We start from the raw sequence: 11,899 nt of genomic DNA, 5'->3' as shown, positions 1-11,899 counted from the left end.
TTTTTAAGAGGCACTCTTCTCTCTCCCCGTTCTCTGTTTTCCTTTTCAATGATTTTTCAAAAAATCATATGCAAATTCATACTTATCAACATATTTATTGAGTCGATAAAAATTAGAAATCAACAAAGAGGTTAACAGTATAACTTAACCCTCCCCCCAAAAAACAAAACAAAAACAAAACACACACTTGCTGAAATAAGCGGCCAGACAAAATAAACTCTGATTTACAATAAAAGCAGCGTCAAAGTGATTATCTCAGAACTCACGAATCCTAAAAGCTAAAAAAATTAAAAATAGTAATCAATCACGGACTACGAAAATGTCACTTCAAAGTTAAAAACCCGATGAGGTTAAAAAAAAAAAAAAAAAAACACGATTGAATTAAAAAGAAAAAAAAGAAAAAATATATTAAGGCATGGTTGTGGCAACATTTGGAAAAAAATTTACGTTTTTTTTTTTTTTTTTACGACGTCAAAAACCAAGACGCCGGTGCTAATGTGCAACGCGTTGCGTGGATATGTGCAAATGTACTCGATGCTCAACAGTCTGTGTTGGACTTCCGTAGTGTCGAGCCACAGGTGTGCCGTGAAAAATCTGGAGGAACACGCTGTGAAGCATCTATGCTGAGAATCCGCTGTGCATTCACGTGCTTTTTTTTTTTTTTTTGGCTGGTTTAAAACCATTTTAGTTGACGAATATTCGCTACCTCAGGGGGGATCTATTGCTTCTTTCTTTTAAAGCTTGCACGCCTGTGCGTATAGAATCTGAAAAAAGTCAAAAACGCTCTGGGTCTTTAGTCTGCCAGACATTCGCCGATCTGATCGCTTTGGTTAGCGACGTTTTTTCCGAATCCAGACTGTTGGAAATGAGTGAACACGCGACAAACTGGGATGGAGGCGAGTCGATATGTAGAATATAATGCGCCGCAGGTCATGGCTTCGACCGCTCTTTGACCACATAAAAACAATATACTGCATCTGACTCATCACGAGAAGAAGGGATATTCAATCATAGCTAAGTCAATTTTTTTCTTCCGTAAGATAAGATTAAAGCTTTTTTTCTACTTAATATCAGCAACCGGTGCATCCGTATGAGGCCAATCTTAAAACACACCCATCCTCCTGTGCAGGCAGGGAATGCTGGTGAATAGCTCCGGAGCCTTTTCTGGTAAAAACACATCGGAGAAGCAGTGCCTGCAAACTGGCTTCAAACTCCACCTAAATCTGTCACTTCCCCTCCAAGTGGCAGGAAACAAACAAAGAGGTAAAGAAGAAAGGGAAGGATTAAAAATCTAAATTTAAAAGAAAAAAAAAAAGAAGACAGAAAAATCACATGCTGGATGTCCTCGGGATTTCTTGAGAGTCGGCCAGATTCAATTTTTGTCTGGAGGGGAACAGGGTCAAGAAAAAACCAACAAAAACAGGCAAACTTCCAAGTTTAAAAAAAGAAAGGAAAAAAAAAAAAGTACATTTTTCTCTTTATTACTTAGTTACTAAAATCCTAAAGGCAAAACTTTCGCTTTCAATACTTGTAAATACGGAAGCCCAGAGCGGACGTGGTACGTATAAACTTTTTTCTGATGGTTTTCTCGAGATAACAGATAATTAACTCGTTATCTCAAGAAAACAATGATTGTTTTCTCGAGATAACGAGTTAATTTACCGATGGTTTTCGAGGCCACTTTTTCTCCCCAGTCCGCCCCTGTTTATGTGTTTATATGTATTTCTGGCAAAGGTGTACCCATTGTTACCCCCCTCTCATTGAAAACTGAATAAAGTAGCCGGGGACGGCCGGCTCGACTGCAGCTCAACAGGCGTTTACACCTCAGTGATCCTGTTGATATAGTCAGCTTCATCAGTGACAAGCTGAGGGGACCAGGCCGTCTCCATGGTTACCGAATGATGCACGAGAGGTGCCGTTATCGTTTTCTCGCGATAACGAGATAAATAACTCGTTATCTCGAGAAAACGAAATGCTTGTCACACCAGCGCGAAGAAATACGGAAGAAATAAAATGTATCTAAAAGCAAGTAAGGATGAATATTTTTAAGCATCAAAAGGATACATCGAAGAACTCAGCTCCTCAAGCTGTGGGGAAAAAAACAAACAACAAACATTTAATCTTTTATTATACATTCTGCCAGTTTGTGTCCGTCAGAACCTGTAAAATCCTCTAAGACATCATCCTGTTCAACGTGCAACAAGCCGACAGAACTCTTTAAGAGCTAGGCACATGCAGGAGGGGGCGGATAAGCAACTAATCCTCATCCGGATAACACGGAGAATATGCAACAGCACTGCAAGTTCAATTTATCATAGAATTATAAGCAAAATTCCTTTGATACCAAAACTTGTAACATTTGAGGATGCTAAAAACAAGCTATTGAGCATACAAAAAAAAAAAAAAAAAGGAGGTACAAATATGAGGTTGAAGCCTCGCTAATCTAGAAAGAAACAGCCTTACGTTAAACAGCAACTTGTCCATGTTGGTGTCGCTGGCCATTTTCTTCTGGTCCTCAGGCATTTCATCCACCTCCCCGTAGAGGTCAAAGTGCAAGCGTGCCAGCTTCTCCTGCATCTCTCTCACTTGCTCCATTTGGCCGATAGAACACTCATTGCCTGGCACAAAGAAAACAGTTGAGTTGCCCTCGGGAGAAGATCTGCCATTTTCTTTAGAAAACAAGTTTGATTTAACAGTGTGTGCTCTTAAGAAGCGCTTCATATACCAAACGCCTGTAGTTTTCCTGAGTGGAAGTCGTTGAGGAGACTGAGCAGGCCGTTCTCCATTTCCTGCACATCTGAGACGTCAGTGAGAAACGAGTGTTGGATGATGGGGGCTGTCTGGCCCTGGTTCTGATTAGCTTTGCCTACCGAACCCTGCTGACATCTGGGTTTATCTCTGAGACCCCTGGGAAAAGTCAACGAGTGCAGATTTGCAGTTATGATTACCAGATAATGATTATTTAATAAAAAGATGACAGAGGCTGCAGATGCTACCTTCTATTCTTGCTCTTTTGGCTGGAGTGAGTTCCCATGTTGTGGCTGTAGCCGACATGCCTTCCTCCGGAGGCAGCGCCACTCTTCCGGCCAGAGCCACCGGTCGGAGCAGGCGTGTTGGAAGTCCTCGGACTCTTTCTTTTTAGCTTTCGCTCTTCCATAACTTCATGTTATGGTGGAGTCTTGGGTAGCAACCGGGCCAGCAAGCCGAAGAACGTCACGGTGTCACTAGGCGCAGCAAACAGAACCGCGAGCCCGTCCGAAGCCAAGCTTATCACCGCTAACATTAGCTAAACACTTAGCTAGTCGGCTAATCGTTCAACTCCAGAAAAAGACATTCGGCTATCGTGGCAAAAACACGAGCCAACAAACCTATTTACAGACAACTGCAGCACAGCAAACCCAATAACACCCGTGTCGGTGACAGGTTGTCATCAAGGTTTAAACATTCGCTAAATCGTAGCAATTTCCGTACGTAACTCGTAGGCTAGCAGACTAGCCTGCAGCTATTAAGTGCGAAAACTTCCTGTTTTGGTGAGACGCAACAGCGCCGGTAGGGGCTGAATTCCAAATCGCACAGTACTCAAGGTTACAATTTCACCGAAAAATATTCATTTTAATTAAAACATGTGGAGTTTCCTTACACATTGTAGTGATATAATTATAAATTATTGAGCTTTGGGAGATCAAAAGTGCAACACTTTTAGTAAAAGCTTCTAGAAATTTTTAATGGGTTTCTTAATTGCTTTGGATAGACATGAATCCAAGCCGTCACGAATCCTAACGGTCCTAATCAGTTTAAAGAGGCTTTTTTTTTTTTTTTAAATCGCTCTTCTTTGGGTCTTTAAAAATATGTTGAGAACAATGTTTGGAAATAAAATCCAATAACTAAAAATTATCTTTGAACCAATTTGATTTGAGACATGGACACCATTATAAGATTTTTCTCCTGCTTTTGAAACAAATTTTGGTTCAAATTCATGGAAACCTCATTCTTATATAATTTGGTGGTTATGAATATACAACGCCATACTATAACATTTTTTTTATATTAATGTACTTGTAAATGTACTTGCATTTTTTTATGTTAATTATTATTTTAAAACAACTGTCCCTGTCTGTGACTATTTGTTCAAAAATCGGCAAATTTTCCTTCAAAGTCGTCTAAACCGAACTGTGACCAGCGTGCATTGTCTGAGAGACGCCACAAGAGGGTGATAAGTGCACATCTAATAGTGCTTCTCTCGCGTCTAAATGAAGCATTTTTGGTAATACTTTTAAAACCTCAATTAACTGTGCGTGTTTTCCACAAATACAAACTATATTCAAAATTCAAATTGGTTGGATACCAGAGCACCATTCAAGTTTTCAGGAGCAACAGGAAATAGTTTGGACTGAAAAAGGTTTTGAGTGCGGTGCTCTTGAATAGCGAGTCAATTGCACAAATAGAAACCTTTATTCAATTATACTGACACTGAAGGGGAAAAATTCCTCTGTGTTTGTGTGTGTGTGTGTGTGTGTGTGTTTGCAAATACACTGCAGATATCAGATTAGGGACTACATTCCAGTGGTTTGTAATATGTGACCCATTCAGGTCTGATCATTTAGAGATCTGGCAATGACGAATAGTGCAGCAGAAGTTTGGTCACAAACCCAGTGATCAGCCTCCTAATTGACAATAAAGATATTCGCAGATTTTTTTTTGCACCCACACATTTCTGTATTTAACTTCTGGTATAGTATTCTAATATGAAAAATAGTCGGATGGCTATTTGAAGAATTGATTCCCCCTCCCCCCCCCACATCGGTAGCCTAGTTTTTGTCTCTAAAATTGTCTCAAAAGACCCAGAATAAATACTTTCTCATCACGCTCACCCATTGCATTCCCCTTTTTCACTAAATCTTGATGGACAGAGATCAAGTGAAAAAGGATCGTGTCACGGATTTTTCTACACAATCTTAAAACAGCATCAAAGGAAACCTGTTGCCGTTTTATTCGGTTTTATAAGCGGACGCAAAACATGTTGATTTTATTTGGTAAAATGGCGAATTTGTCTTTGATGTGACACTTTCATGTCGACATTTGGTCTGATGCTGACCTTCTTGGCCAGGAACTACTTGGAAGAAGATGTGTTGTATCTTAAGGGGAGCTTCTTCGCCAAACAAAGGCAATAAATCAAACTGCCTAAAACATCTGCGGTGTTGTGTTACCAGGCTGCTGATAACCAAACCTGTCTACTTGAGACATCTTCCTTTTTTTTTTCTTGTTTGGTGTTTCAAACTAAACTAAATAACCTCAACTGAAACCGTCAACCTATCACTTGGCTCATTTTTAAGTGGCGTGAACTGTATTTACTGTTTAATTAAATCTAGTCTGTCAACAGATTTGAGTTCAAACATCAGATGCGTGACGAAAAGAGGCAGCTTCCTTTTTTTTTTCCACTTCCTTTTTTCATTTTTAGGACGATCTGGTTACAACAAACAAATCAAAAGAAGTGGGCAGAAATTGATCTAAATCTTGAAATTGTGCCAGAGGATTCTTTTTTGAAAAACTACCCACTGTGGAACGCCGGCCCATGCCGACAGATTATCTTCCCTCTGCTTTGCTTTACATTTCTTTAATTTAAATTTTTTTTTTCCTGGTTTGCGAGCTCCTGTTTTTAGTGTGTGTTCGCTGCGAGACAGTCGCTAAGTGAGGTGAACCAGGATAAAATGTTACAGATGAAAACATTTAGACTTTCGCCTCCGTGCAGCCATTAACTTAGTGGGTACACGCACACACACACGTACACCTATCTCTCATCAGTAATTGCAGTGTAGGTGCTGTTTTGCAGAGCTGGATTCTGGACACAGCCAGTTCCTTCTTTTCTCCTGTGCATAGCTTGTTGAATTATGCATTTGGATTGTAAATGAGCGACAGCTTGTTTTATTTCACACCCTTTTTAACTGTTAATTCGAATTTTTCCTGCCTCTGCCCGGCGTAGCATTATTCCAGCAATTTAACACGCAATGTGCAAATCCAGAAAAAAAACGTCCCAATCTGGGACTTAAAGAGACAAATGAAACAAAAAAACTAGCAGTTAAGCTGATTTAATCAGAAGCGATGAGAGCACTATACGCACGATTTGATTTGTATTTTGGACTCCAATGCCTAATCTCATTATTTCTCACTGTTTTTCGAATTGAAGTCTCCTTCTCTCTGAGGACTTGACCTCCAATCAGTGCAGAAATGTTGCATCAATCTGAAATAAAAGCAGGAAGGACGCTTCATTCTTTCTATTCATGAGTGCGCTCCTTTTTCAATCCTGCGCATCCAGAAGTGTGAGAAAAAACTCGGAAAGAAGCCACTTTGTGTTTGTGTGTGTGTGTGTGTGTGTGTGTACGCGTATATACTGGAAATTAGGGTTAAAGTAGAGGGTTACAAGTGTGTCTGTGTGTTTTCATCTCAGCAGCTGTGACCCAAAATAAGATGTTCTTATTCCTCTTACACCATCACACATTAACAGATACTCACATGCTTGGAGTGAGTGCTTTCTATTAAAAATGACCAGATTTATATCTTTCTCACTTGGCGTACGGATAAATATGAGAGGGAGCCGGACATCTTGTTGTCCATTTGTCCTCCATCCAAGGACAGGGAGGGAGTAACGCACTCACACATACACAGCGCACGCAGGGATGGACAGGCAGAGATGAATGGGCCAGATCTGCAAGAGAAAGAGCATAAAAGAAAGTAATTTGTGGGGGGGGGAGACAAAAAAACAAATGGGTCACCTTTATAACATTTTGAAGAGGTTATTTTTGTCTCAAACAACTGACATCCTTAGACCTATTGCAGAAAGTGGTTTAAATGTGGGATTTTGTATACAGTGAGGCAAAGTTTTTAGTGCTTGTAAAATCTGAGCAAGGACTAGATTGTCTCAAATTTTATGTTCATTATTCACCTGAGCTGAAGCTAAAATGAAATGTTTGTCACAGTGCGATGTCGTTTCACAGTACAGTTGCGGTATACCATGCAAGACATGGCACTAAAAAACTTTGTGAACCTTCTGCCTTCTACTCAGCGACCGATTTCAGTTTATTTCAGAACTGTCGCCTTGAGTCACCTTTATGGTTCTGCGTGACAAACTAAAAACACATGTCAAAATGTCATACATTGGTGCAGAATGTGTGGGAAAAGTTGGCACCTGTTTTGGGAATAAAAAAAAGATGGAAATTTGTATCTTCTTCCATCCGTTACCATGCAAGAATGATATTATTGGATTCATCTCGTGCAGGTTTGAATTCTCTCTGCATTCATTCCGCATGTGCTACACAGATGCACTGGCAGGAATTTGCGAACGTCTGTAGGCAATGAAAGCGCTAATGCTAATCATTATCAGATTAATATGAGAATAAACATTCAAATTCAGAAATTGCAATGACGTGGAAGGAGAGTTTCTCCAAGATCCAGACCAACAATAACAGTAACAGTCATTGATACTCGTTCATTGTTTATTAAGGTAAATAATTCTCATTCTCACTATGTAGGTTGCAGCTCACGCTGTGCGGTCACTCTTTTGGCATATCCTCTTTAACTTTTGTCCCTTTCTCGTTCACTTCCCCGTCTCCTCCCCTTCTCCTTCCTCCCCTCTCCCACTGGCCTCTTCCTGTCCTCCCCTCACCTCTCTGTAGAGGGTCCAAGTGACATTTGGCTGTCCCCTGCCTCGAGGGGGTCCAGGAGATGCAGACATTTTTGGCAGGCAGGCACAGGGAAGTCTAGGGGTCCTGACGGAGACTCCTGGACTAGGAAGAGAAAAAGGACAGGGCACGTTATAAACTAGACCCTGAGTCACAAACATACTCACACTTTCAGGGTGCACATGCACAAGCAACACTTGCACAAGCAGGGAGCCAACACAGGCGCACTGTGAAACAAGCTAATATGCATGTGCACAAACAGTCGTGAATCCAACCAATAAAAATGCCTGCAATGACGACACGTTTGGATGGTGAATGTGAAAGGACGAGAGAAGCTAACCCAATGAAAAAGTTTTGTAAAGTGACATCTTAAACTACTTCGAAATGTTCAGTTTCTTACTCTGTGATATCAGATTTGGAAGCGACGGAGGAAAACATTTGGATGATATGATCAACAAAATCTATTCAGACGATCTATGGAAGTTTTTCTGTGCCATCAGAGTTTGAATACGAATTTCTAATATTGAATTTTTACAGCATCAAAATCAGACTTTGAATTTGAAAAACCAACAGTGTAAAAAAAAAATCAATTTCTAAAAACAAAAATGTGAAAAAAAGTGTAAAAATATTCAACATCTAAAAAAAAAATTCAACATCTAAAAATTCAGTGGAAAAAAATTCTACTTAAAAAAATTCAGTGGAAAAAGAACCAGACTCAACATCCGGTAAACAGGGAGAAGCAATCGATCCCCGTCTCAATTCATCCAACGGCAGCCAATCAAGTTGCGCTCCATTGGACAGATCAGCTCAATAGATATTGAGTAATATCTATTACTCAATTTTACTAACTCAAATGGCAAATAAAGTAAACTCACTCACCGAAGCACCATCACCCGCGTTGGTGGACATGGCTGATCTGTCCAATGGAGCGTAACTTGATTGTCTGCCGTTGGATGAATTGAGACAGGGATCGATTGCTTCTCCCTGTTTACCCAGATGTTGAGTCTGGTTCTTTTTCCACTGAATTTTTGTTTAGAGGTTGAATTTTTTTACACTGATTTTTGTTTTTAGAAGTAGATTTTTTTTTACACTGTTGGTTTTTCAAATTCAAAGTCTGATTTTGATGCTGTAAAAATTCAATACTAGTAATTCGTATTCAAACTCTGATGGCACAGAAAAACTTCCATACAGACCTACCATCAAAACGACTGAAATGATTTCATCCATCCCAAACCAGACTTGTACTGACGACAGAAGCGACAGTATTGTGTGTAAAGATGAGAATGAAAGCCACAAACTGTTCGGTGTCCTTGGCTGTGCATTCAGACCGTCGAGTTCAAAAACCGGTGTCTGAAGGTGCATTAAACTAAATTCATTCAAACACTGGATGTGAAACAAGAGTAACAGCTTTACAAACGGAACCAAAACTGCAAACTCGCACGGCTCTTCGTCTCATATAAACCAGAGCAATGTCGTCTCTGGTGTTTAACGCGTCTTTTTTTGGAGGCCTTTTCAGACGAGGAAAAAAATCCTTTCTTCTCCCCGTAACACAGAATAGTGAAACCTGAATGAACACCGAAGGGTCCTCCAGCGATGACGTCTTTCCTCCGCTTTATCTTAACAAAGCAATTTTTTTTTTTTTTGCTTTGCTTTGCTTTGCTTTGCTTTGCTCAGCAGATATTTACACTGGAAAAAAAATCAAAGTCTTACCAAGTATATTTGTCTCATTTAAATATCTCATTACACTTAATATAAGACACAACTGCCTAACAAGCTATACATCTGGAATTTCTTGTTAAATGAAAAAGTCTTGAAAACAAAATGTTTTGAGTCACATATCATATGAAACAAGCTTTTTTTTTTTACATTTGAAGAGGTTTTTAAGCTAATTTCAAGATCACTTTTATCTCAAAAGTCCCAAATATCACATCTTATATCAAGAAATCTTGACAAGCCGATTTTCACTAGTTCCATTGGCAGATTTTTTTGCTTATTTCAAGCAAAAACGTCTTGTATTTGTTGTTTTTCATACTTAATTTTGGGGGGGCATTTTTTCCAGTGTAAGGCGGATCTGGTTAGATTTCAGAATATTGCCTCTCAAACACTTTTTCCTGTAAGTGTTGTGAAAAGATGATCATTTTTGGGGGGGAATTTGTAGAGTATAGTAAGCAAAAACATTTGAATTTGTTTTCACAAATTTGCCATGAAGCGAGTATCCTCTACACTTTTTGGTGGAATCTTGGCAGTTTCTTTTGTACAAACTCTGTATTCTGCTCTCTGTAGCATGACTCCTCCGAGGCTGGAGAATTTTGACAGAAATCTATGAACATTTTCAGTGAAAAGTTATCACTGTATGAGTAAATATGTGCTCCTGCGGGCTGCTGAGGAATGGGAACAGATGTGCAAATGTGATACAAGGTTGTTCAATCAATGTGCAAACACATTAATAATAAATAGAGAAGCAAAACAATCCCAAATTTGTATAAAATCATCCAAAGGCCCATTCTGACGGACAGCTTTGGTGGCGTGGCAGTCCTCTTCTCCCACCACTCATCCGTCTATTTTCTCTCTCCACTCTGAGCCATCTCTCGGCTCTCTTAAGAGAGATAATATGCTGGTCATCAGGGGAGCGAGAGAGCGATGGGGAGATGGAGATGTGGGGCTAATTGCGGGGTGTCGTAGCACGTTGGAGCGCCACAACCCACTGTTTCGGCTCAGCAGTAATTACCTGGTAGCCGCAGATGTTCCGTGCCATTGTTGTGCAGCCACGGATAGATGGACAGAGAGGAGGGGAGACAGAAAGAGGGAGTCCAGCTTTCGCCAGGCGGCTGCAAACTTCTGCACGCACGAAAAGAAACAGTGACCACCTTTTTCTCCCCATTTGTTCATCCTTTTTTTTTCTTTTTTTTTAACCATTATTTTATTCATCTCTTTCAATCCATTATCAAAGTAACCCTTTTATATCTGCACCTTGAGTGTTGATGGCTGATGGTGGTGTAAATTCTTTGTGTGTTTGTGTGTGTGTGTGTGTGTGTGTGTATACGGGGTGCAGCCTCCCCACTGATGCAGAACAAAGTAGCGTAATAACTCAGACACTGAGCTGACCCTCTCTGCTGCTCTCAAGTACACTTAATGGAGGTGAGTGTGTGTGCGCGCGCGCGCGTGTGTGTGTGTGTGTGAATAGAAAGAAAGAGAGCAAGCATGTATATGTATCTCTCAGTCGGTTGGATTTGAATTTGACTTCGTGCACATACCCTGCTGTGTGTTTGTATACCTGCATGTGTGTATGCATAACTGAGTGAACGTATCCTGTTTCTTTAGTATAGACGTGTGTGTGTGTGTGTGTGTGTGTGTGTGTGTGTGTTGAAATTGCTGATCCCTCCAGGGGTGAATTGTTATGGATGCTGTTCTGTTCAAATTACTGTTATTTGTTTCCTTTAAAACGAGATAATTGCAGCATTGCCGGTCGCACCGTGTGTATGTGTATTCACACGTGCATTGGCTTGTTTGCTTCCTGGTTCATTGTTTGTTTGTGTCGCACCACAGACCCCTCGAATTTCTTTAGCATGGACACATTTTCGGTCTGGTATCAAAATTCGTTCTGTTGCAGCTGCTGGGCAGCGATTTGACGTTTTAGCCAAGTATTGTTATTTTTTTTAAATGAGTTTTTTACTCGTTGAATTGAAAAATTTGGAAAATATCGACGCAAATATGAAACACACTTTCTATGATATCAGCTTTTTGGAGTTTTTTTCTCAGTTCTTGTATATATTGTGTGTGAATGAATGTGTGGTTCTTCTAACAGCTGCAGTCGCTTGTTTGTCTTTGGCCCGTTTTATGCATTTTACAGTATTTTACTGTAAAGCAACCCCTGTTAAAATAGCAAAAAAAAAGAGGTCCACACAGAGACTCACTGTGAAGAACATCCCATTCATTTTCTACGGCTCATACAGGGTTGAACCACGTGCTGATGCTGAAGTCAATTCAGAGCCGGTCTCTTCCAACAAGAGGTTTTATATCATTTTAATATTATTTTTGAACACTGCAGGGAGCCGGTATATCCTCACAGAACACAGTGTTTGTCTTATATCTGCAAATGAAAGGTTTGATAGAACTAGTCTGCATCTATAAACATTGTTTCAATTAACAGCGCATTTAACAATATTCAATATTCGATTTTTTCCAGCTTCTTCCACTCATCCAAATATAGTTTCTTCCAGCAC

The 11,899-nt window shown here is 40.0% G+C and overlaps 1 protein-coding gene across 1 annotated transcript; it reads right to left on the bottom strand.

The window, feature by feature from the left end:
• Positions 1-1,239: 1,239 nt before the first annotated feature.
• Positions 1,240-3,536, bottom strand: ccdc28a (coiled-coil domain containing 28A). The gene is made up of 5 exons (XM_075477563.1): positions 2,997-3,536; positions 2,726-2,907; positions 2,464-2,618; positions 2,065-2,087; positions 1,240-1,383 (listed from the first exon to the last, which is right to left on the bottom strand). Exons 1-5 carry the CDS (start codon positions 3,155-3,157, stop codon positions 1,329-1,331), a joined length of 576 nt encoding a protein of 191 aa, XP_075333678.1. The 5' UTR covers positions 3,158-3,536; the 3' UTR covers positions 1,240-1,328.
• Between the last annotated feature and the right edge of the window lie 8,363 nt (positions 3,537-11,899).

Source organism: Odontesthes bonariensis, chromosome 11, assembly GCF_027942865.1.
Source record: "Odontesthes bonariensis isolate fOdoBon6 chromosome 11, fOdoBon6.hap1, whole genome shotgun sequence".
In the NCBI taxonomy this organism is placed as follows: domain Eukaryota; kingdom Metazoa; phylum Chordata; class Actinopteri; order Atheriniformes; family Atherinopsidae; genus Odontesthes; species Odontesthes bonariensis.
The sequence above is the reverse complement of the archived record's forward strand: the minus strand, read 5'-3'. Positions and strand labels throughout refer to the sequence as shown.